Source organism: Giraffa tippelskirchi, chromosome 5, assembly GCF_054371585.1.
Source record: "Giraffa tippelskirchi isolate mGirTip1 chromosome 5, T2T-mGirTip1v1.2.pri, whole genome shotgun sequence".
Classification (NCBI taxonomy): Eukaryota; Metazoa; Chordata; class Mammalia; order Artiodactyla; family Giraffidae; genus Giraffa; species Giraffa tippelskirchi.
Window position 1 is genome coordinate 145627040 of NC_137279.1, and position 27061 is coordinate 145654100.

At 38.1% G+C, this 27061-nt stretch overlaps 1 protein-coding gene across 22 annotated transcripts in view; it reads left to right on the plus strand.

The window, feature by feature from the left end:
- The window catches only part of SLC44A5 (solute carrier family 44 member 5), a 471569-nt gene that overhangs the window by 385941 nt on the left and 58567 nt on the right, over nucleotides 1–27061 (plus strand). For all 22 annotated transcript variants that reach the window (XM_081490175.1, XM_081490170.1, XM_081490185.1 and 19 more), the window contains one exon: nucleotides 8081–8165. In XM_081490175.1, the coding sequence (XP_081346301.1) occupies nucleotides 8081–8165 (85 nt within the window). The remainder of the gene's footprint in view (nucleotides 1–8080; nucleotides 8166–27061) is intronic.

Consider the following 27061-nt stretch of genomic DNA (forward strand, 5'->3'; position numbering starts at 1 on the left):
CTCACCTAGAGCCATACATCCTGAAATGTTGAAGTCAAATGGCCTTAGGAAGCATCACTACAAACAAAGCTAGTGGAGGTGATGGAATTCCAGTTGAGCTATTTCAAATCCTGAAATATGATGCTGTGAAAGTGCTGCACTCAATATGCCAGCAAATTTGGAAAACTCAGCAGTGGCCACAAGACTCAAAAAGGTCAGTTTTCATTTCAATCCCAAAGAAAGGCAATGCCAAAGAATGCTCAAACTACTGCACAATTGCAATCTTCTCATACACTAGCAAAGTAGTGCTCGAAGTTCTCCAAGCCAGCCTTCAACAGTACACGAACCATGAACTTCCAGATGTTCTAGCTGGATTTAGAAAAGGCAGAGGAACCAGAGATCAAATTGCCAACATCTGTTGGATCATTGAAAAAGTGAGAATTCAAAAAAAACATCTACTTCTTCTTTATTGACTATTCCAAAGCCTTAGACTCTGTGGATCACACAAACTGTGGAAAATTCTTAAAGAGATAGGAATACCAGGCCACCTGACCTGCCTCCTGAGAAATCTGTATGCAGGTCAGGAATCAACAGTTAGAAGTTGACATGGTACAACAGACTGGTTCCAAATCATGAGAGGAGTACGTCAAGGCTATATATTGTCACCCTGCTTATTTAAGTTCTATGCAGAGTACTTCATGAGAAACGCTGGGCTGGAGGAAGCATAAGCTGAAATCAAGATTGCCAGGAGAAATAGCAATAACCTCAGATATGCAGATGACACCACCCTTATGGCAGAAAGTGAAGAAGAACTAAAGAGCCTCTTGATGAACATGAAAGAGGAGAGTGAAAAAGTTGGCTTAAAGCTCAACATTCAGAAAAGAAAGATCATAGCATCTGGTCCCATTACTTCATGGCAAATAGATGGGAAAACAATGGAAACAGGGGCAGACTTCATTTTTTTGTGCTCCAAAATCACTGCAGATGTTGACTGCAGCCCTGAAATTAAAAGACACTTGCTCCTTGGAAGAAAAGTTATGACAACCTAGACAGCATATTAAAAAGCAGAGATGTTACTTTGTCAACAAAGGCGCGTCTAGTCAAGGCTATGGTTTTTCCAGTAGTCATGTATGGATGTGAGAGTTGGAGTATAAAGAAAGGTGAGTGCCGAAGAATTGATGCTTTTGAACTGTGGCGTTGGAGAAGAGTTGAGAGTCCCTTGGACTGCAAGGAGATCCAACCAGTCCATCCTAAAGGAAATCAGTCCTGAGTGTTTATTGGAAGGACTGATGTTGAAGCTGAAACTCCAATACTTTGGCCACCTTATGTGAAGAATTGACTCATTTTAAAAGAGCTGGATGCTGGGAAAGATTGAAGGTGGGAGAAGAAGTGGACGACAGAGCATGAGATGATTGGATGGCATCACCGACTCAATGGGCATGAGTTTGAGTAAAGTCTGGGAGTTGTTGATGGACAGGGATGCCTGGTGTGCTGCAGTCCATGGGGTCACAAGCAGATGACATGACTGAGAGACTGAACTGAAGTGAACTAATCTTACATTTAGGTCTTTAATCCATTTTAAGCTTATTTTTTATATGGTGTTAGAGAATGTTCTGATTTCATTCTTTTGCATGTAGCTGTCCAGTGTTCCCAACACCACCTACTGAAGAAATTGTCTTTTCTCCATCATATATTTTTGCCTCCTTTACTGTACATTGGCTGTAAATGTGTGAGGTTGTCTCTGGACTTTCTATTCTGCTCCATTGTTCTATATGTCTTTTTTTTTTTTTAAACCAGTACCACAGTGTTTTGATTACTATAGCTTTGCTGTATAGTCTGAACTTAGGAAGCATGGTTCCTCCAGCTCTGTTCTTCTTTCTCAAGATTGCCTTGGCTATTTGAAGTGTTTTCTCCTTCTGTACAAATTTTTAAATTTACATTTTTCTAAAGAATACACACTGATGGCCAACAGGCACTTGAAAAGATGATCAACATTGTTAATCATCAGAGAAATGCAAATTAAAATTACAACTAGGTATCATACCTTTAAGAACAAATATTTTCAAAAAAGAACACAAATAACAAATGGTGAGGATTCAGAGAAAAAGGAACCCTTGTACACTGTTAGTGGAATTATTAATTGGTGCAACCACTATGGAAAACAGAATAGAGGTTTCTCAAAAGAACAAAAGATACAATTACCATATGACCCAGAAATTCCACTCCAAAGAAACAAAACCACTAATTTGAAAAGACATGTGTACTGTAGTCTTCATAGCAGCATTATTTATAAATTCCCAAGATAATGGAAGCAACCTAAATGCCCAACAACAGATGACTGAACAAAGAAGATGTGGTGTCTGTGTGTGTGTGTGTGTGTGTGTGTACACACATAAATCCAGTGGAATAGTACTCAGCCATAAAATAGAATGAAAATTTCAGCATTTGCAACACCACAGATGAACTTGGAGGGCATTATGTTTAGTTAAATAGATCAAACAGAGAAAGATAAATACTGTATCACTTATATGTGGAATATAAAAAGATAAAACAAATGAATTTTTTTTTTAAAACAAGTGAATTTTTACAAGTACATGGGATTAAATTATAATAAATCCATGATAGCCTATCCCCCCAAAAATCTGGGAGAAAATAATGTGAAATTTATATATATATTTTAGATTGTTCAGAATGTGAATGACCATCTAAATCAGTGATTCTCAACTGGAGCCATACCGCTACATAGAAGGTCTTTGGGAAAATTGATTTTTTGATTGTTACAATGTTTTGGAGGTATTACTATCTTTTAATGGGAGGACGGGTGGGTGGGTGGGAGCCAGGAAAGATAGATGCCTGGCAATATATAGGACAGTTCTGCACTCCCTGCCAACTTTCCCATGTCCCACTTATGTAGGTGACAATTTGCTTTTAAATACTTGAATCTGGAACTTCTGTTTTAAAATCACACATTTTTTATTTTTGTGCGGTTTTAATATCTATCAAGAGAATTTGAAGAAAGATTGTATTTTTGTTGTAATTTAATAAAATTTGTTCATTTAGAAAAATCATATGACAGATAACACCACTTGTAGTATTTGAATCTCCTACACAATTGCTTGAATCCTCCTGCAATTATAACTGTTATATTCAATGATTCTATCTATAGGTACAAGCATCTGACTATTTTCTTGTGTCTTCTAGTTTAGTTACATGTGAGCATTTCCACATTGATATGCATTAATTTTAAATTAATTTTTAATTTATCATTTACATTACTGTTAGTACACTTTATTGTTTTTAAAAGAATTTGTGGTAGATAAGTTATGTTTTATAAATATTATTTCAAGATTTTTATAAAAGGAGCATTGTCAAATATTGGTTATAAAAAGGATGTGTTGAGTATGATGGGACTGAGAAGGACTCACATAGCCATGATGCTATGACACTATTAATTACCTTATATGAGAAGCTGTGACGTTTGTGGGAAAATATTCTAAAACAGATCTATCCTGGAGAAACTCAAGTGAGTCATATGTGTAAGTTAAATTTCCTAGTAGCTACATTTATGGAAGTAAAAAGAAACAGATGAAATTAGTTATAATAATATACCTTTTAAAATTAACCATAACCAAATATTATAATTTCAAATATAATCAAAACGAATAGTATTAATGAGATATTTACATTATATTTTGTTGTTGTTCATACTGTCTTTAAAACCTGAGATATATTTCACAGTTATAGTGTGGCTCGCTTCAGATAAGCCACATTTGTGTGTGAAGTAGACATGTGGTTAGTAGCTATCCATGGCACCCCACTCCAGTGCTCTTTCCTGGAAAATCCTATGGATGGAGGAGCCTGGTAGGCTGCAGTCCATGGGGTCGCTAAGAGTCGGACACGACTGAGTGACTTCACTTTCACTTTTCCCTTTCATGCACTGGAGAAGGAAATGGCAACCCACTCCAGTGTTCTTGCCTGGAGAATCCCAGGGACGGCGGAGCCTGGTGGGCTGCCGTCTATGGGGTTGCACAGAGTCGGACACGACTGAGGTGACTTAGCAGTAGCAGTAGCTATCCATATTGGACAGCACAGTTCTAGAATTTCCATGAATAGAGAAATTCCAAGAAAGGGAGTAAACTGTGAGAAGCCCCTTGCTTCACTAAGGGACAGAATAACTGCTACTGCATATTTCTTTTTTCTCCCTCTTTTTTTTTTCCCCCGCCATATTCCTACAGTGGAAGTGTGTAGAGATGTGGGCTTGGTGAAGAAGACCAAGACAACTAGAGGGACTTCCCTCATAATCCAATGGATAAGACTTTGCCTTCCAATGCAGGGGCTGCAGGTTCGATCCCTGGTCAGCAAGCTAAGATCCTGCATGCCTCACAGCCAAAACACCAAAGCATAAAACAAGCAATATTGTAATAAATTCAATAAAGACTTAAAAAGGGAGAGAGAGAACTAGATATCCTTGATTGAGGTGACTTGTTTGAACTGACCCTTGCAACTTTCAGGTCAAAGTCTTGATGTTCTATCTCAAACACAGAGCATCTGCAGCAACACTTCTGTGCTAGAGGCTGCATGGAGAGGTGTAGCAGCCACTTAGTAATTCAAAAGTACAAAATCAAGGAAAACTCTTCTCTTGACACTTCCATCTTCATCTTTCCCTCCTTCGACCCTGGGCATCAGATCCCTGTCAGCCAGATGCTTTCTCCTGCCAAGTACAAAGCTCTTTTGTACAGATGGCAGAGGATCCAAAATTACCTGTGTTATCTCCTTCCCTACCATATGTGTCTAACATACTGCTGATCCTCATTATGCTGATATCTTGTTTCCCACTGTTAACAAGCTCTTTCCTAATACCCTTTAGTAGGCAGCAGTATAGTGACTATAATCTAATGTTTAAAGCATGAGCCCTAGAGAGCAACACTCGTAAGTTCAAACCCTGTTTATGCCGCTTAAAACCTGAGTGATCTTAAGAAGTAAATAAAACTCTGAGCTGCAAATAATATCTGAAGTGAAAATAATGTCCACTTCACAGCCTATTGTGAGACTCAAATGAGAAATGGATGTAATACATTTTCATAATACTTGATATATGTAAGCATTTAATAAATTGAAGCCTCTTATAATGATACTATTTCATCAATCTATAATTCCTTCCTACTCCTGGTCACCTTCCCAATTCCTTCTCAAATCCTAGTCATTTCCCAGTCTTTCTGAGATCCCACCTCATCTCCAAGTCTTCTATAGACCTTATTCTCTCGTTTTCATGTGTTTGTTGAGAACTCTGATGTAAACTAAACTGATATTGACTTCTGTACAGGACACACAGAGGTCATTTAGTAATTTCTTTAATTGGATGACTGATGATGACAAAAAAAAAAAACAAAAAACTATCGCAGGTGTTACCACAACCCCTCAACCCCTCAGTTCTTCTAAGTTTGCTTGCCGCTATGGCGGATAGTTTTGTCATGCCCACTGACATGGCAGCATGGGCTGATGTTCTTCTGTATGGTTCCTGAGAAGCTCCCCAGCAGCATGGAGTCACCTCACTCATGACATTATTCCACTCATTAACATGCCCTTTATTGACTTTGCTCCCTTCCCTGTCTCACTCTCTTCACCTTCACTTAACTAAAATCACTTTGCAAATTAGCTACCTGCATCAGTGTTTGGTTTCCATGAAATCCAAATAAGACAGGAACTTGCATGACTAGGTCCACATTGTATGCCTAGTACCACATTAGGCATTCCACTTTGTCTTCTTTCATATTGTCAACATTCTTTGGGATTGGGTATTATTATAACCATTTTTAGTAACAAATTAGAAAGCCAAGACTAAAATATTTCAGTGACTTTTTCAGGGTTGTAAAAATATTAAGCAGCAAATGTTGCAATCCAAATGCTTCTTTCAGTTCAGTTCAGTCACTCCGTCGTGTCTGACTCTTTAAGACCCCATGGACTGCAGCACGCCAGGCTTTCCTGTCTATCACCAACTCCCAGAGCTTGCTCAAACTCTTGTCCACTGAGTCAGTGATGCCATCCAACCATCTCATCCTGATGTGAAGAACTGACTCATTGGAAAAGACCCTGATGCTGGGAAATTTTGAAGGCAGGAGGAGAAGGGGATGACAGAGGATGAAATGCTTCTTTAGGTGCCCGTTTTGAATTAAGCATATAAAAAAGGACTAAAACATTTGGGGATAAAGTTTAAAGAAATATATTACAGAAAATAGAGTTTGTAAAATTAGATCTCTTAGGTATCTGACAAACTAAGATATAAAAACAGAATTTAATAAAACAGTGGCTAGAGACATTGTACATTGAACACTTGGTTGTCATTTAAATGCCTTATTTATAATCCACTTTCTTTATTCTGGGAAATGAAGATGGGAGAGAACTGCCTGAATGAGTCAGATTTTATAAGAAGGTATTTAGAAGATGAAACTGATTTAGCCTCTATGACATTGGAGAAGAATTAGACAATGGAGACTTTTCTAGGTGCTTGGATACTAAAAGGAAATGCTTGGATGGATGATAAAAATTGAGAAAAAATTCTTTTCCATATTAAAATTCTCATTCAGAATTGATTTCTTTTTATCTTTCCAAGTCACACAGGCCATGTATATATGAGTGATTGAATTGTAACATGAACTGTCAAATCCATTAAATGTGGGTAAGGAGATAGCTGGGCAAATGTTTAAAGAAGTAAAGGACAAAGAGATAGGTTTTCTGTATGCAGAGGCAAACGTTAGGTGACCAATGCATCTTCCAGATTTTTAGGAACTGGATTTTTTTAACTGTTTATTTTATATTGGGAGTATAACTGATAAAAATATTGTGATAGTTTCAGAGGAACAGCAAAGAAACTCAGCTATATATATGCATGGTTTCATTCTCCCACAAACTCCTGTGCCACATGAAAGTGTTAGTTGCTCAGTCGTGTCCGACTCTTTGCGACCTCATAGACTATAGCCTGCCAGGCTCCTCTGTCCATGGGATTCTCTAGGCAAGAATACTAGAGTGGGTAGCCATTGCCTTCTTCAGGGGATCTTCCCAACCCAGGGAAGTTCCTAGGGAGATAGAAAGTGGCTCAGACGGTAAAGAACCTGCCTGCAATGTGAGAAACCTGGGTTTGATCCCTGGGTTGGAAGATCTCCTAGCAAATGGAATGGCTACCCGCTCCAATATTCTTGCCTGGAGAATTCCATGACAGAGGAGCCTGATGGACTACAGTCCGTGGGGGTCACACAGAGTTGTACATGACTGAACGACTAACAGTTTCACTTTCAGGTTGCCATATAGAATTGCATTAATCGAATTAGAGAAATTATAAGCATTCAGTTAAAATTAGAGTATCTCCCAATTTAGCTACCATATATTACTTTGTGTGCTTCTCTAATATAGCTTGCAAGTGTATAATTCTTAGAAAATACTGATGACGAATTTATATGACCCTACCTAGCATATTTAGAGAAAACAGAATCAAGTCTTCAATTTCATGAAGTTTGAAAACACTGGATATTTATAGGCAGTTTGAGATTATCACACAAAATGTATACTGAATTTTTATTGTGTATTACTTCTAAAGTTGCTACTGTTTGCCTTTACAGTGTCATAACAGATCATAAAGAACTAGCCAGTTTGAACTGGGCATTATAGTTTCATTTCTTGAAATTTTGAAATGGTCTTCACTTATGTATAACCTAAAAGAATTACATCATAATATTTACTGCAGATTTATTAGCTCTGATATGAAATCATTTCATTTTAAGCCCTAGCAAAAGTGACTTCTTGCCAACCAAGCATTTGTAGTGTGCCCTCTAATTCACATTTTAATAAATGTCATTTTCTAAGTGTGTTACCTCATGCTTTGGCTACAACCCAGATGAATCCTGAGAGAATAAGAAATGTGCTTTCTGACTGATTCATCCATATTTTATTTTGCTTTTCATTAAGAAATTACTCTTTGAAGAAAATCAATAATCTTTTGTGACTGAGGGGAGAGGTTAGTGTATTACAGTGGTGCATTCTAATTTCTCAAATCAGACTGCCTTTAGCCAGCTGTTGCTGATTGTTTTTTCTTTTCTTGTTCCTACAGCCTGGGTCAATGGTGACCCCAGAAGAGTGGCATATCCTACAGACAGCCAGGGCTACTTTTGTGGCCAGAAGGGCACCCCCAATGAGTGAGTATGGCCATCTTTCTTTGTCTGATTTTACTGTCTAAGCTGGAATGTGGAAATCACTTTTGCATTAGTCATACTAGACTTCATAAGAGGACTGAAATTCATATACTTGGGCTTCTATCCTCTTTTCCCCAGAGACAGTTTATAAACAGGTGGGATGTTTCATATTATTTGATTTAGACAAGACGTCATCGTTCTGCAGAATTTTATTAAAATGCATGAAGACCCTGGTTAGTAAAAAATATAAATGTGATGGATAAATTGGACCAGTGAGCTTTATGAGAAGTCATATTTTAAAATGCTGTATGAAATGAGCTATTGGAAGGCTGAGATCTGAGTAGCTGCTAAAAAGCTAGACAGTACAGTAGTTAGAATTGTTTTTGTCACAGTGTCTACAGATAAACCGTTCCACCTTTCAAAGTGAGGGGCACACCTTGAATGTCTTCAATGAGAGGCAGGTGGGCTTTTCAAGACAACTAGCCTGCTGCTGACAATGACCCTGAAGCTAAAACAAACAAGAAAGAATCTTCCATCAAATTTCTTTCTAATGTTAATCATAACGGAAGTTTTCATTTCTGAAAGTAAGTTTTCTATTTCTTCATCATAAAGAAAAAACAAAACAGAAACCCACATTTTTAGAAAAAAAAATTCTCCTTTCTCACTGGCCCTTTTCTTTGCTAGTTATACCTGAGTTTTTACACGGTCTCCTGGTTCTTCATAACCAATTCAGTTTCTATAAAAGTTGGTAATGAAAGGGTAAAAAAAACAAAGAAACAACAGCTCTCTCTACCACCAGAAACAGCAAAAACAAGGCTCAGCATATTTCTCTTATGTTCCCATGTCACCCAACTATAACTGTAGAGCTTATTATTCCAACAGATAAAACAGATTTAAAAAATAAGGTTAGGAAAGTGTTAACAAAATACAGGGTAGAATTATTATGAGCAATTAAGAGAAACCAGAAATTTGGGTGAGGTTGAGTGACACAATTAAATCCTTAATCATGTCAGGTTGAGTTTACGATATGTAAGTTGATGTCTACAAAGGTCTTCACTGCCTATTACAGACAACTAAATTCTCAGCTAGGGTGGTAATTCTTAGCCTCAGTAACTCAAAAAATCCTAGACATTGCCAACAAAACCTTCACACTATGAAGGACAACGAAAGCACCGGGTGGTAAAAAGATCATACAGATCTCTAAATAGCTAGTTCTTTAAAATAGGCTATCTTTAAAAGGGCTTCTGTAACAGTGTTTCTAGGACTTAAGCCAATGACCCACTTATTTTCAACAAAAATGGGATACCACAAATTTCAGTATATTAAAGATCATTCAGAGACAATCCCAGAGTAACACAGATATGTTCTTTAAAGTATTATTTGTAATAACAATATATTGGAAACTCTACAGATATCTAATAATATGTGGATGGTAGTAAATTGCCCTTGTATTTATTAAATATAATGGAGCCATTAAAAATTTGTATTTATAATTTTAAGAATTGATTATGTTAATTTTCTTCATAGTTTCTGGATTTTCTTCTTATTGCCAAATTCAGAATTAAATTAAAGAAAGTAGGGAAAACCACTAGACCATTCAGGTATGACTTAAATCAAATCCCTTACGATTATACAGTGGAAGTGACGTATATTCAAGGGATTAGATCTGATAGACAGAGTGCCTGAAGAACTATGGACGCAGATATATATGAACATTGTACAAGAGGCAGTGATCAAAACCATCTCCAAGAAAAAGAAATGTAAAAAGGCAAAATGGTTGTCTGACAAGGCCTTACAAATAGCTGAGAAAAGAAAAGACTCAAAAGGCAAAGGAAAAAGGAAAGATATACCCACTTGAATGCAGAATTCCAAAGAATGGCAAGGAGAGATAAGAAAGCCTTCCTCAGGGATCAATGCAAAGAAATAGAGGAAAACAATAGAATGGGAAAGACTAGAGATTTCTTCAAGAAACTTAGAGATACCAAGGGAACATTTCATGCAGAGATGGGCTCAATAAAGGAGAGAAATGATATGGACCTAACAGAAGCAGAAGATATTAAGAAGAGGTGGCAAGAATACACAGAAGAACTATACAAGAAAGATCTTCATGACCCAAATAACCACGAAGGTGTGATCACTCACCTAGTGCCAGACATCCTGGAATGTGAAGTCAAGTGGGCCTTAGGAAGCATCACTATGAACAAAGTTAGTGGAAGTGACAGAATTCCAGTTGAGCTATTTCAAATCCTAAAACATGATGCTGTGAAAGTGAGGCACTCAATATGTCAGCAAATTTGGAAAACTCAGCAGTGGCCACAAGACTCGAAAAGGTCAGTTTTCATTTCAATCCCAAAGAAAGGCAATGCTAGAGAATGCTCAAACTACCAAGCAATTGCACTCATCTCACATGCTAGTAAAGTAATGCTCAAAATTCTCTAAGCCAGCCAAGCTTCAACAGTATGTAAACCATGAACTTCCAGATGTTCAAGCTGGATTTAGAAAAGGCAGAGGAACCAGAGATCAAATTGCCAATACCCATTGGATTATTGCAAAAGCAAGAGAGTTCCAGAAAAACATCTACTTCTGCTTTATTGACTGTGCCAAAGCCTTTGACTGTGTGGATCACAACAAACTGTGGAAAATTCTGAAAGAGATGGGAATACCAGAACACTTGACCTGCCTCTTGAGAAACTTGTATGCAGGTCAGGAAGCAACTTAGAACTGGACATGGAACAACGGACTGGTTCCAAATTGGGAAAGGAATACGTCAAGGCTGTATGTTGTTACCCTGCTTACTTAACTTATATGCAGAGTACATCATGAGAAACACTGGGCTGGATGAACACAAGCTGGAATCAAGATTGCTGGGAGAAATATCAATAACCTTAGATACGCAGATGACACCACCCTTACGGCAGAAAGTGAAGAGGAACTAAAGAGCCTCTTGATGAAAGTGAAAGAGGAGAGTGAAAAAGTTGGCTTAAAGCTCAACATTCAGAAAACTAAGATCATGGCATCCGGTCCCATCACTTCATGGCAAATAGATGGAGAAACAATGGAAACGATGACATGTTTTATTTTGGGGGGCTCTAAAATCACTGCAGATGGTGACTGCAGTCATGAAATTAAAAGATACTTGCTCCTTGAAAGAAAAGTTATGTCCAACCTAGACAGCATATTAAAAAGCAGAGACATTACGTTGCCAACAAAGGTCCATCTAATCAAGGCTATTGTTTTTCCAGTAGTCATGTATGGATGTGAGAGTTGGACTATAAAGGAAGGTGAGCATCGAAGAATTGATGTTTTTGAACTGTGGTTTTGGAGAAGACTCTTGAGAGCCCCTTAGACATCAAGGAGATCCAACCAGTCCATCCTAAAGGAAATCAGTTATGAATGTTCATTGGAAGGACCGATGCTGAAGCTGAAACTCCAATACTTTGGCCACCTGATGAGAAGAACTGACTCGTTTGAAAAGACCCGGATGCTGAGAAAGATTGAAGACAGGAGGAGAAGGGGATGACAGATGATGAGATGGTTGGATGGCATCACCGATTCGATGAACATGAGTTTGAGTAAACTCCAGGAGTTGATGGACAGGGAGGCCTGGTGTGCTGCAATCCATGGGGTTGCAAAGAGTTGCACAACTGAGCGACTGAACTGAACTGAACTATGTTAATTTTCTTCATAGTTCCTGGATTTTGTGTCATGATTATGGTTGCTTTTCTCCTGAAAATAACATTTAGTTCTATTTCTCCAGGATATCTATGGTTTATGAGAAGTTATAAATTGCTAATACAGTTGCAATTTGTTTTTGTATATGGAATGAAATAGGAATCAAACTTCCTTTTTTTTCTAGTTGTAAAGCCAATGATCTTAAAATAATTTGTTGAAAACTGTACCGTTTGTCCTGATTTCTGATAACACTATTATCATTTGGTAAATTGATATGTATGTTTCTGAACCATCTATGCTTTTCAGTATATATATTTTAAGCCTCACAATGTTTTAATTCTTATATAAATGTGTATTAATTTGAAAAGTTAACAGGTTATTTCAAAAGTTTATGAGAGTTTTCATTGGTTAATGTAAATATTTCTGAAAATATCACATTTCAGTCATTAAAACAGTATGTAATTATCATAAATCTTAGGCAGAAAGAAATAAATACAATTACAAATATATATTTTGAATATGATAAGATGGGATTTCAAGTCAGTGCCAAAAGAATGGATTATTAAATAAGTGGTACTGAATTAACTGAAATGCTATTCATAAATATAAAACTGGATATTTATCGCATACCTTATGCCAAAATGAATACTGAAACTTGGAAATTTAAATATAAAATATACAACCAAAAAAGTAACAGAAGAAAATTCAGGAGTGTGTTTATATAATAATGGGGAAAATAACTTTTTCTAAACTTGACACTAAAGCCAGAAAATGTAACAAAAATGTTAAAGTATATTATGACACAATGTAAACCCACTTTAACCTACAAAGTGGTATACAAAGTTAAAAGATAAGTAGAAATTCAGAAAACATGTTTTTCAACATATATATCTGACAATGGGTCAATAGCTTTATTATATGAACTACTTTTACAAAATCAGAAAAGGAAAAGAGGATAATTCAATATAGAAGCTGGAGAAAGTAATAAAAGAAAATAGCATGATATAATAGCCAATAATAATAGAAAGTGCTATTCAATCCCAATTTTAAAAAGAAATGCAAATTAATAGATATTGTTGTTGTTCAGTCGCTAAGTTGTGTTCAACACGTTGTGACCCCATGAACTGCAGCACACCAGGCTCCTCTGTCCTCCACTATCTCACAGAGTTTGCTCAAATTCATGTCCATTGAGTAGGTGATGCTATTTAACCATCTCATCCTCGTCTTCTCTCTTCTCCTTTTGCCTTCAATATTTCCCAGCATCAGGGTCTTTTCCAATGAGTCGGGTCTTCACATCAAGTGGCCAAAGTACTGGAGCTTCAACTTCAGCATCAGTCCTTCCAGTGAATATTCAGGGTTGATTTCCTCTAGGATCGACTGGTTTGATCTCCTTGCAGTCCAAGGAACTCTCAAGATTCTTCTCCAGCATCACATTCAAAAGCATCAATCAGTGTTAAACCTTTATGGTCCAGCTCTCATATCCACACATGACTACTGGAAAAACCATAACTTTGACTATACAGACTTTTGTTGGCAAAGTGATATCTCTGCTTTTTAATACACTGTCTAGGTTTGTCATAGCTTCCCTTCCAAGGAGCAAGTGTCTTTTAATTTCATGGCTGCAGTCACCATCCACAGTGATTTTGGAACCCGAGAAAATAAAATCTCTAATTGCTTCCACTATTTTCCTTTCTATTGCCATGAAGTGATGGGAGATGCCATGATATTCGTTTCTGAATGTTGAGTTTTAAGACAGCTCTTTTACTGTCCTCTTTCACCCTCATTAAAAAGCTCTTTAGTTCCTCTTCACTTTCTGCCATTAGAGTGACATCATCTGCATAGCTGAGGTTGTTGATAATTCCTGACAATCTTTATTCCAGCTTGTGATTCATCCAGCCTGGCATTTCAAATGATGTACTTTGCATAGAAGTTAAACAAGCAGGGTGACAATATACAGCCTTGTCATACTCCTTTCCCAATTTTGAAGCAGTCTCTTGTTCAATGCCTGGTTCTAACTTTTGCTTCTTGACCCACATACAGGTTTCTTCAGAGACAGGTAAAGTGATTTGGTCTCTAGGAATTTTCCACAGTTTGTTGTGATCCAGAGTCAAAGGCTTTTGCATAGTCAATGAAGCAGAAGTAGATGTTTTTCTGGAATTCCCTTGCTTTCTCCATGACCCAACAAATGTTGGCATTTTGATCTCTGGTTCCTCTGCACATATGAAACCCAGCATGTACATCTCAAAGTTCTTAGTTCATATACTGCTGAAGGCTAGCTTGAAGGATTTTGAGCATAACCTTGGTAGCATGTGAAATGAGTGTAATTGTATGTGGTTTGAACATTCTGTGTCATTGCCCTTCTTTGGGATTGAAATGAAAACTGACCTTTTCCAGGCCAGTGGCCACTGCTGAGTTTTCTAAATTTGCTGACATGTTGAGTGCAGCACGTTAGCAACAGCAGCTTTTAGGATTTGAAATAGCTTAGCTGGAATTCCATCACCACCACTAACTTTGTAGTAATGCTTCCTAAGGCCCACTTGACTCCAGGATGAAGCTGTCAAATTAAAAAGATTAAAATTTCCAGGGTTGATCAAAGCTTGGGGAAGAATTCAAATTTTCTACTGGTTTTGGTGAAATATGATAAGATTTATCACAGTTTATCAATAGTTTATCAAAATTGTATATTCTTTTTGATTCAGCACTTTTTCTCCTAGAAACTTATCTAATGGAAATTTACATAAGCTTTCCTAATGTTAAGGTACTATGAAATAGTAGTAATAAAATGGAAACAGCTAAATGTCTGTTAAACTCTAAGGCTTCCACAAAGCAAAGGAAATCATCAGCAAAATGAAAAAGCAGGCTATGGAATGAGATAAAATTTTGGATTGGCCAAAAAATTCATTTGGGTTTTTCCATAAGATATTACAGAATAACTCGGACATTTTAGACAACCCATTATTTGTGAATCATACATCTGATGAGGGTTTAGTGACCAAAATTTATAACAAATCCATGTAATTCAATAGCAAAAAAACAGTGAAACAAATGATTAAAAATTTAGCAGAGGATCTAAATAGACATTTTTCCAGAGGAGACATACAGATGGCCAACAGCTATATGAAAATGTGCTCAACATCACTAATCATCAGCATATCAAACTATGAGTTATCATCTGATTAAAATGGCTATCATCAAAAAGACAAGAGAAAACAAGTGCTGGTAAGTATGTGGAGAAAAGGGAACCCTTGTGGATTTTTGGTGGGAATGTAAATTGTTGCAGCCACTATAGGAAACAGTATGGAGAGCCACAAAAATTAAAAATAGAAGTACCACATGATCCAACAATTCCACTTGGTACGTATCTAAAAGAAATTAAATCATTATCTTGAATAGATATCTGCACCCCCTTGTTCACTGAAGCACTATTGTAAGCAGCACTGCTTACAATAGCCAAGTCTTGGAAACAACCTAAGTGTCATTGGATTGGTATACAGATAAAGAAAATGTGATTTTATGCAAATAAATAAATTTAGTTAAAAAATCAGTCATAAAAAGGAGGAAATCTTGCCATTTGTGACAAGACAGATGGACCCTTAGTGAATTATGCTATGTGTTGTCAAGAAAAAATGAATTCATAAAAATGAAAAGATTGACGGTTACCAGAAGTGAGAGGTCTGGGTGTGGGAAAGGGGTTTAGGTGGTCAAAGGGTGCAAATTTCCAGTTATAAGTTTCTAGGGATATAATGTACAGCAGAGGATGAGATGGTTAGTGTTATCAATTCAATGGACATGAATTTGAGCAAATTCCGGGAGATAGTGGAGGACAGAAGATCCTGGTATGCTGCAGTTTATGAGGTTGCAACGAGCCAGACATGATTTAGTGACTGAGCAACAACAACAGTGTACAACATGGACTTCCCAGGTGCCACAGGGATAAAGAATCTGCCTGCCAATGCAGCAGATGCAAGAGACATGAGTTCAATCCCTAGGTTACGAAGGTCCCCTGGAGTAGGAAATGGCAACCCACGCCAGTATTCTTAACTGGAAAATTCCATAACAGAGGAGCCTAGTGGGCTGCAGTCCATGGGGTTGCAAAGAGTTGGACACTACTGAGCAAGCACACACTGTACAGTATGGTGAAATCATAGATGTAAACTAAACTTATTGTGGTAATTATTTTTCAATATATACATGTATTAAATCATTATGCTATATACCTTAAACTAATACAGTGTTACATGTCAAGAATATCTCAATAAAACTGGAAAAAATTAAAGTAGGATGTAGACAAAAAAAAAAGAAAAGAAATCCATGGATTTCAATCTAGTATGGTACAGTATGCTGGCTAAAGAATAAAGTATAATGCCTACAATTCCATCTGAAACATTACATTTACCCCCATTTTCTCTAGTTACTTTCTGGCACAAAACCCTAATTTAATGCCTTGGGTACTTAACCACTACATGAATTTATCCTGATTATTGATTTCACTTATTTATCTTCCTCTTCTAGAGTCAAAGTTCTTTGACATCAGGGACATTCTTTTTTGTTTTGTTGTTGTATCCTCAACACTTCATTGTAGTCAGTGCCTGGAATATTCATTGCTAAATGAATCAGAATAAAGGGGTAGCCCAGATAGGACACTGACTTGCTCCCAAGATGGAGATCAGTGTAAAGTTCTTATCAGATCCTCCTATCAGCACTGCTAAGTAGGTGTCATTATTTTACTCTGATTTTCAAAATTTGAAAGCAAATTCAGATAGCTTAAAATATGCATTTAGGGTCAACTGACTACTAAGTGGCAAAAGTAGCATGTTCTAACCCCAAATTCTGTGCTATTTAGAGTGCATATTGATAGAGTTCTAGTGAAATTGGTTTTCCATGTTCCATATATAATTCATGTTCCATGTTTAACTTGACATTCAGATTTGTAATTCTTCCCTCATTGCCTGTTGATTACATAGTTCTTAGGATCAGTTCACTTCAGTCGCTCAGTCGTGTCCAACTCCTTGCGACCCCATGAACCACAGCACGCCAGGCCTCCCTGTCCATCACCAACTCCCAGAGTTCACCCAAACTCATGTCCATTGAGTTGGTGATGCCATCCAACCATCTCATCCTCTGTCATCCCCTTTTCCTCCTGCCCTCAATCTTTCCCAGCATCAGGGTCTTTTCAAATGAGTCAGCTCTTCACATCAGGTGGCCAAACTATTGGAGTTTCAGCTTCAACATCAGTCCTTCCAATGAACACCCAGGACTGATCTCCTTTAGGATGGACTGGTTAGATCTGCTTTCAGTCCAAAGGACTCTCAAGAGTCTTCTCCAACACCACATTTCAAAAGCATCAATTTTTCGGTGCTCAGCTTTCTTTATAGTCCAACTCTCACATCCATACATGACTACTGGAAAAATCATACCCTGGACTAGACAGACCATTGTTGGCAAAGTAATGTCTCTGCTTTTTAATATGCTGTCTAGGTTGGTCATAACTTTCCTTCCAAGGAGTAAGCATCTTTTAATTTCATGGCTGCAGTCACCACCTGCAGTGATTTTGGAGCCCAAAAAATAAAGTCAGCCACTATTTCCACTGTTTCCCCATCTATTTGCCATAAAATGATGGGACTGGATGCCATGACCTTAGTTTTCTGAATGTTGAGCTTTAAGCCAACTTTTTCACTCTCCTCTTTCACTTTCATCAGGAGGCTCTTTAGTTCTTCTTCACTTTCTGCCATAAGGGTGGTGTCATCTGCATATCTGAGGTTAGTGATATTTCTCCCAGCAATCTTGATTCCAGCTTGTGCTTCTTCCAGACCAGTTTTTCTCATGATGTATTCTGCATATAAGTTAAATAAGCAGGGTGACAATATACAGCCTTGACGTACTCCTTTTCCCATTTGGAGCCAGTCTGTTGTTCCATGTCCAGTTCTAACTGTTGCTTCCTGACCTGCATACAGGTTTCTCAAGAGGCAGGTCAGGTGGTCTGGCATTCCCATCTCTTGAAGAATTTTCCAGAGTTTGTTGTGATCCACACAGTCAAAGGCTTTGGCATGGTCAATAAAGCAGAAATAGATATTTTTCTGGAACTCTCTTGCTTTTTCGATGATCCAGCGGATGTTGGCAATTTGGTCTCTGGTTCCTCTGCCTTTTCTAAAACCAGCTTGAACATCTGGAAGTTCATGGTTCACGTATTGCTGAAGCCTGGCTTGGAGCATTTTGAGCATTACTTTACTCGCATGTGAGATGAGTGCAATTGTGCGGTAGTTTGAGCATTCTTTGGCATTGCCTTTCTTTGGGTCAGCAGTCTCTTGATTAGTTGAAGCATCAGAGAGCATTTAAATATCTGAGACCATTATCGCTAAATAGTTCCTTAAGTAATTAGCCCAGACCCAAATTAAACAAAAGTTGTATTCTGTTATTTTTTATTTGTTTTTGAAGCAAAAGTGCTTTCATATGAGAATAGGAACACACAGGACAATGCACATTGTCCAAGTGAATACACCTGATTTCAGAAAAAATACATATTACCTTGAATTCAGACCATGATGAAAGCCAGGAGAATACTGTCCTTCCATAATGATGTATAATGAATGAAACACCATTCTTTGGGAAAGTGCTTGAAGCAGACACCAAACATTGTTTTAACCTCCTCTTCTTTTCCCTCCTCCACCAAAAAATACATAGACAAAGCAGGAAAAAAGTACCATTAAATTACAAATAAAATGTGTGTATGTGTATGTTCATTTGCAGATGAAATGGATCTTTGTTAGGATGTGTAAGCAGTTTAGACACTCGGAACAGTTGGGTCCAGGACATACTTGTTAGACTGTAACAGAGCATTTGTACTCAATAATTTCATGATGTACTTATAGCACTCCTTTGATTCTCAACTTTCAAAAATATTCCTTGTAACTGAGCTTAAAATTCCATGTTTAGAGATGGTGCGATAGTGTTTGGGATAGAATTTGTTGGTTCTGTGCTTTGTTTAATCCATGCCTAACCAAAAGGATTCCAAGGGAAATACTGAGAGTTTTCTAAAATGCCAAAAGAGATAAACTCTAAGTGAAATGGGGTGCTTTTTTTTGATGTGTATGACTTTCTCTGCCTTTGAGTTGCAGGGAAGTTATTCATTATACTTGGGTATGATCCTTTTCTTTGGGATTTCTACTAAATTTCAAGAACTCGATTGGTTTTGATGCCACCTTCTGGCTACTACAAAAATTTCAGCTTATAAAATTTGGGTTGTAAACACTTTGAACGCTGTCTGATACAGCCCAAATGCCAAATTAGACAGACTGAAATACCCATCCACCTAGTATGAACTTCAGAAAAGGAAACAGGAAAGATTAAGAAGACAAAACTTACATTTAAATTTTGCATTAATTTGACATCTAAGTGAAAGAATAACTTTATCTGCAATTCACTGAAGAAACTCTTACAAAATGGCAAAGAGGTCTCATAAATCTGAACATTCTACAAGCCCAGATTTACCACTTGATTTATTTTTTAAAATCTGTATCAAAATAATATATGCCTGTGAAAGTAAACCAAACAATAATGAAGAGCTTATAATAAAGGCAATAAAAGCAATGGTCTCCTGTCTTAAGACTCCTTACCCACAGTTTCATTCCACAAGATAATTGCTCCTCTTTCTGGTTGCTTTAGACACTTCAGGCTGCTACAGCAGAATACCATAGACTAATCTTGTAAACAACAGAAACTTACTTCTCACAGTTCTGGGAATTGGAAGTTCATGATCAGGTGTCAACATGGTCAGGTTCTAGGTGAGGGTCCATTCCCTGGTTTGACGTCTTTATTATGCATCTTCAAATGGAGGAAAGGATTAAAGAGGTCTCTGGTTCTCTTTTATAAGTGCACTAATCCTATTTATGAGGGCTACACCCCACTGACCTAAGCACCTGCAAAGGCCCCATCTCCTAATAACCATCACGTTGGGGGGTTGATTTTAACATGTGACTTTGGCGGGGGGAAAAATATTGGTCTTAGTTCTTCTGGAAGTTTTTTGCATAACTTTGAATCATATTCTTATTCTTTCATTTCATGCTTTATTAATTTTAGATAGTAGCCATTGATAGCCTGCTATGAAAAATGGAAGATTTAACTCATGTACTTTATGTTTTCCTAATCTTCCTCCTCCTTCCATGTTTGATAGTTAAATTATTACCTTTAGATACTTTCATGACTTTACACAGTATGCTGAGTCTCTACTGCTTGTCCCACTAACTTTTGTCAGTGTCTTGACTTCTCTTTATGTAAGAAGAAGGTATTACCCCCACTACCATTCTCCATCTTTCTTTCCTATTCCTCTTTCTAGTTTCTTTTTTTTTAATTTTTATTGGAGTATAGTTGATTTGCAATGATATATTAGTTTCAGGTGTACAGGAAAGTGAATCAGTTATATATATGTGTGTGTGTGTGTGTGTGTGTGTGTGTGTATACATATATATACACATATATCCATTCTTTTTAGATTCTTTTCCCATATAGACCATTACAAAGTGTTGAGTAAAGTTCCCTGTGCTATACAATGTGTTTATTAGTTATCTGTTTTATATATAGTAGTGTGTATATATCAATCCCAATCTCCCAATTTATCCCTTCTTCCCCCCATCCTCTGGTAAACATATGTTTGTTTTCTACATCTGTATCTCTGTTTCTGTTTTATAGATATATTCATTTGTACCCTTTCTTAAAATTCCACATATAAGTGGTATCACATATAGTGTTTGTATTTTTCTGTCTGATTTACTTTACTCAATATGAGAATCTCTAGGTCCATCTATATAGCTACAAATGCCATTATGTCATTCTTTTTATGGTTGAGTAATATTGTATGCAGGTCAGGAAGCAACAGTTAGAACTGGACATGGAACAACAGACTGGTTCCAAATAGGAAAAGGAGTACATCAAGGCTGTATACTGTCACCCTGCTTATTTAACTTATATGCAGAGTCCATCATGAGAAACGCAGGCTGGAGGAAGCACAAGCTGGAATCAAGATAGCCGGGAGAAATATCACTAACCTCAGATATGCAGATCACACCACCCTTATGGCAGAAAGTGAAGAACTAAAGAGCCTCTTGATGAAAATGAAAGAGGAGAGTGAAAAAGTTGGCTTAAAGCTCAACATTCAGAAAACTAAGATCATGGCATCCCGTCCCATCACTTCATGGCAGATAGATGGGGAAACAGTGGAAACAGTAGCTGACTTTATTTTTCTGGGCTCCAAAATCACTGCACATGGTGATTGAAGCCATGAAATTAAAAGATGCTTACTCCTTGAAAGGAAAGTTATGACCAACCTAGACAGCATATTAAAAAGCAGAGACATTACTTTGCCAACAATGGTCTGTCTAGTCAAGGCTATGATTTTTCCAGTAGTCATATATGGATGTGAGAGTTGGACTATAAAGAAAGCTGAGCGCTGAAGATTTGACGCTTTTGAACTGTGGTGTTGGAGAAGACTCTTGAGAGTCCCTTGGACTGCAAGGAGATCCGACCAGTCCATCCTAAAGGAGATCAGTCCTGGGTGTTCATTGGAAGGACTGATGTTGAAGCTGAAACTCCAATAGTTTGGCCACCTGATGTGAAGAGCTGACTCATTTGAAAAGACCCTGATGCTGGGAAAGATTGAGGGCGGGAGGAGAAGGATACAACAGAGGATGAGATGGTTGGATGGCATCACCAACTCAATGGACATGGGTTTGGGTGGACTCCAGGAGTTGGTGGTGGACAGGGAGGCCTGGTGTGCTGGGGTTCATGGGGTCACAAGGAGTCGGAAATGACTGAGCGACTGAACTGAATTGAATATTCCACTGTATACCTATACCACATCTTCTTTATCTATTCCTCTGTTGATGTATATTTAGGTTGCTTCCATGTCGTGGTTATTGTGAATAGTGCTGCTGTGAACATTCCTCTTTCTATGTTTACCCTTTACCTAATCAAGTTTGTAATAAAATTCAATTCTGCAACTTCATCAGAATCATTCATATTCTGTTGATAGATTGACTCTAAAAGTTTTGGAAATAAGACTTGTACTTTGTAATAGCTATTTAAAGTTTATTCACTGTCTGGCCATTACATTTTCATTTCTACTGCGTCCCTGATATCAAAGCCAAATTTTCCACTTCATTTGCAGCTTAGCATCATTCCACATTTTAGTGGATTTCAACTTAGAGCGATGACATTCTTGTATAATGTTTTATTTGCCAGCAAGTTTTCTTGAACAGTCTCTATCAGGACAACAATTTTTCTACCTTTCCAACCCCACTATTTTTCAAGGGCTCCCTCTTCTCTGAACACCTACCTTGCAGAATTTCTGATTTTTGTTCCACTCAGCACCAGGCAAATTTTCGGCTCAATGCATAGCTTTAATTCTGAGACTTATCTACCTCATTTGATTGGACCCTGCTGTTAGACTTAGCAAATAAAAAAATGCTCAGTTAACTTTAGATTTCAGATAAACAGAAGTATTTTTTTTTTAGCCTAAATTTGTGCCATGAACTGTTTTCTATATCCCAACTTGTCTTCTTTCTTTGTTGACACCCTTGTTTAGATGGAGAACATTCTTGACTATCTTCCTAAGACAAGAAAGCATAGAAAATAAATCCTTGGAAATGTTTTTCTTCTCCCTTTTTACAATTGATTGATGGTCGAGCTTTATATAGCTTGAAAGACAAGTCCTGTCAAAAATTTTATGATGTTATTCTGTTGTTTTTGGCATCCGGTCTGTCTAATGTTAGTCTGATTCACATACCTTGTAGTGACATTTTTCCTTTGGGAAAGCATTTAAAAATATTTATTTTTGGTGTTCTGAAATCTCAGAATTCAATGTAGGTCTTACTTTGAAAAGAAACCTTTTTGTCCAGTCTTTGATGGGTCTTTTAATTCTAAGGAACTGTGACTCATCACCTCTGAAAAATTTTCTTCAGTTATTTCTTTGCTATTTTCATTCTTTCCATTTTATTTGTTGTCTTTTTGGAACTCTGTTATTCATAACTTGGACCTCTTTGATTAGTCTCAATACCGTTTTTTTCCACTTATAGTTTCCATTTGTGACTTTTAATTCTGTATTCTAGAAGATTTTGTCAAGTTTTTTCCAGTTCTGCCTTTGATTTTTAGATTTTGTTAATCATAATTTTAGTCTCTTAAAGCCCTTTTGTTTTCTAATTGTTTATAAAAACAGTATTTTTATTTATGAATAAATTGATTGAATCTCTCTAAAAATACTGTTTTTTAAAGGTCCCTTCTATGCTCTGAGTTATTTTTATTTTATCCAGCATTGCTTTCTGTTTGTTTATTTTAGTCTTTTTCATTTTCTGATTTCTCTTAAATTCCTGATGCTACTTGGTAATTCATTTTTACTATAGAAAGAATTGGGTCACTTGTGTGAATTTGCTCAGCTGCTGTGTCAGTAGGTCAGTTTTTCCAAGGAGACCTCTGCCTAGTATGGCATAGGAACACTGTATTAGCTATTAGATTTCACTACCACATGACCTGGTTTGAAGCTGACTGTCAGACATGGACTTTTAAAATGCCAGAATATGAAGAATTGTAGACTGGGGTATCCAATTTCACAAAGCCTCTTGCTATCATTCAGTGAAAGAAGCCTTTGTTTTTGCCTGTTTTTCCTGGATCCTAGAAGTCTTACGTGTAGGACTATGGGGGGAGCACAGAGGTGCTGATTTGTACTGTACACCTGTATCAGTTCAGTCACTCAGTCATGTCCAACTCTTTGCGACCCCATGAATCGCAGCATGCCAGGCCTCCCTGTCCATCACCAACTCCCGGAGTTTACCCAAACTCATGTCCATCGAGTCGGTGATGCCGTCTGTATATAAACCTTTAATTAACCTTCTCACTTTTGGCCACATTTCTCACTCTCAACTTTTGAGTCCAGAATGTATCATGCTTTCTAACAGGCATATCATATCCCACCCTTTTTGTAGCTTTTCTATAGTGCATTCATCACTCAATACACTCTCATATACTCTTCATCTTCCAGAAATTATTGACCTCTCATGCAATTGTGAGCAGATCCCATCCTGCACATCCTTAGTCAGTATGGAAGTGATTATCCCTTTTTGTAGTTTTATTCTTTTATTTTTGTGTCTCAGGAAGGAAAAGAGATGGGCTTAAGTGCATCTTACATCATCTTGAACTAGTAGTTTGTAGTTGCTTCTATTTTATTGTTTCATGGTGGAAATATAATTCAAGTTAAATAATAAGTTACTTCCTTAATCACTTTTGCAGAATTATTCCTCTCCAATCATTACCATTTGGCTTCCCTCATGCCTCAGATGGTAAAGAATCATCCTGCAATGCAGGAGGCCCAGGTTCCATACCTGGCTTGAAAAGATCCCCTGGAGAAGGAAGTGACTACCCACTCCAGTATTCTTGCCTGGGAAATCCCATGGACAGAGGAGCCTGGCGGGCTATACAGTTCATGGGACCACAGATTGGTATGTAAGGAATCTGAGGACCACTGACATTCAAGGATATCAGGCAGGCCTTGACAGAAAGTACAGATGTGTGCAAAAAAACTAAGGAGGATTCTAAGATACTGAGAAACTTATTCTGAAATTGATCTCAATTATTCTGCAACATCTGATGAGTGCCTAGAATGGGCCAAGTACTAGGCTAAGTGTTGGGAAAGTAGATGGATATAAAGATGAATAAGATACAAACTTTACCCTAGAGGATTGCATAATCTGGTGAATAACTTGAGTTTATGCAGCATTTTGCAGTTTATAAATCAGTTTTACCTATGGTGGACTCTTGACACTTGCTGATTTACCATTCAGCCTTTTAACTACTCCTAAGGGACTCCAAGGAGAAGGCAGTGGCACCCCACTCCAGTACTCTTGCCTGGAAAATCCCATGGACAGCGGAGCCTAGTAGGCTGCAGTCCATGGGGTCGCTGAGAGTCGGACATGACTGAGCGACTTCACTTTCACGCATTGGAGAAGGCAATGGCAACCCACTCCAGTGTTCTTGCCTGGAGAATCCCAGGGACGGAGGAGCCTGGTGGGCTTCCGTCTATGGGGTCGCACAGAGTCAGCCATGAATGAAGAAACTTAGCAGCAGCAAGGGACTCCAATGATCCATGACATGCAATAATTTATTCATTCGCTTAGGTACAAATTTGAGTCACATGCACCATGAGACTGTGTAGAATGTATAGCTGCCTGCGTGGTGAAAGAGCCAAATTCACTCTTGTGGAATCTTTAAGTAGCCTTGTGCATACTGTGCATGCATTTATAGCCAGATTCTTGAACCATCAGAACTCGATGGGATTACAAACATGAAGTAGGTTTATTTCCCCTCATCATTGCCTTTAATGATATTCTTTCAAATTTCTTTTCTTCTTGTTTTGCCATCTTGGGTATCTTCCATAGCTTTCTAAACACTTTATGTTAAAAAGTTCAGTGTAGTCCAATTTAAAATTTGAACCCATCTCTTCCAATTCCCCAGCTCAGGTTTGAACTCTGCAAGGGAACTTAAGAGTGAGAGAGAGGGCCTGTTTTGTTATTTTCCTTCTCTTCCCTGCCTCCAGATTTTAGCTCTTTCTTTGTGTTGTGACATATAGAAGGAGAAAGAGTGTCTGTTACTTTCCTGGCCACTGCCCTAGTCCCACATGGTTGTTGCTACTGAAGCTAAGATGTAACTGACTATCTATAAACTCTCTCCTTGACAAAGCCTGGCTCTCTCATGGTGTAGTGGAAATTCTCTGGGGAAGTCCTTACTGACTAGTCTTTTGATCTCAGAAATCAGTTTTGGCTTTCTCTCCACCAAACCCCTTCAGCTCCATCCCTGGTGATTCATCTCCAGTCTCTTATCAGGTGATGCACCACCAGGAAGGTGCAAGCCTATTTCCTTGGCTCCATACCCTCCCATGCCAGACCGCTTCAGTGCTGTCCTCTATCTGCACCATTGGTTTATTTCCACTCTCTTGTGGTTTCTGAGTCTCACATTTCTCTGCTAAAATGGGCAGAGGGCTGTAGTAAGTCTGCCGCACAAAGCAGTATCCAGCTGGAAACTGAGATGCTGGTCTGCCCTTCCCATGTCCATGTATGCTCAGTCACTTCAGTCACATCTGACTCTTTGAGACCCTGTGGTAGCCCTCCATACCGTCCCAGCTATAGCCTGAGACTGCAGCTTGCTAGGCTCCTCTGTCCATGGGATTGTTCAGGCAAGAATACTGGAGTGGGCTGTCGTATACTCCTCCAGGAGATCGTCCCAACCCCAGGATCGAATGCAAGTCTCTTATGTCTTTGGCATTGGCAGGTGGGTTCTTTACCTCTAGAACCAACTGGGACACCCTCTGTCTCTGTGAGAGATTCTCTCACATCCTGTGTGATTTGAAATCCAGAAGAAATAATCCACCCTTTCAATGAAGAGGGGAGGAAAAATCCTCTGAACTCTGATCACTATATCCTGCCAACTCCACTGTCTCCAATCACCTCTCTCACTCATCTTTTGCTTATGTAGACATGAGCAAAAAGCAGCAGAAGTGATGCAAGGATCTAGCACACATTTTCTGTAGAGAGCTCTTTTTGTTTCTAGATTCAGATCCTACTTGGTGATTGTGAGTCAGCAGGAAAAATATAACTCAACAGCCTGTTATACATTTTATGCTGTATATGTTAGTCATGTTAATTGGGGACTTCACGAGGTTCTGGAAACATTCCTCTTGAATGTATATAGCTATGTTCTCTCCAGATATTGTTTGTAGAGCACCTGTATCTGAATCAACTGGAGATCACAGGGGGAAATGTGAATTCCTAGAGTCTGGGCTCTGAAGGGTTGAGAAGGAGTCAGGAATCACAGTTTTCAACAAACACCCCAGAGTTCACTGATGCATAGTAAAGTTAGACAGCCATTTGTCTTGAGCCCACCGCACATTTCCTATGTCCTCCCAACACCACTGTTCAGCAGGTCAGGCTGGTATTATCCCCGTTTTACTGCTGAGGAAATTGAGATTTAAAGGAGAAACATGGCTTGCCAAATGGCAAAATCATCACTTATTGCTAGCAGTGTGTGTGTGTGTGTGTGTGTGTGTGTGTGTGTGTGTGTGTGTGTGTTAGTCACTCAGTCGTGTCTGACTCTTTGTGACCCCATGGACTGCCAGGCTCCTCTGTCCATGGAATTCTCCAGGCGAGAATTATTGGAGTGGGTTGCCATTCCCTTCTCCAGAGGAATCTTCC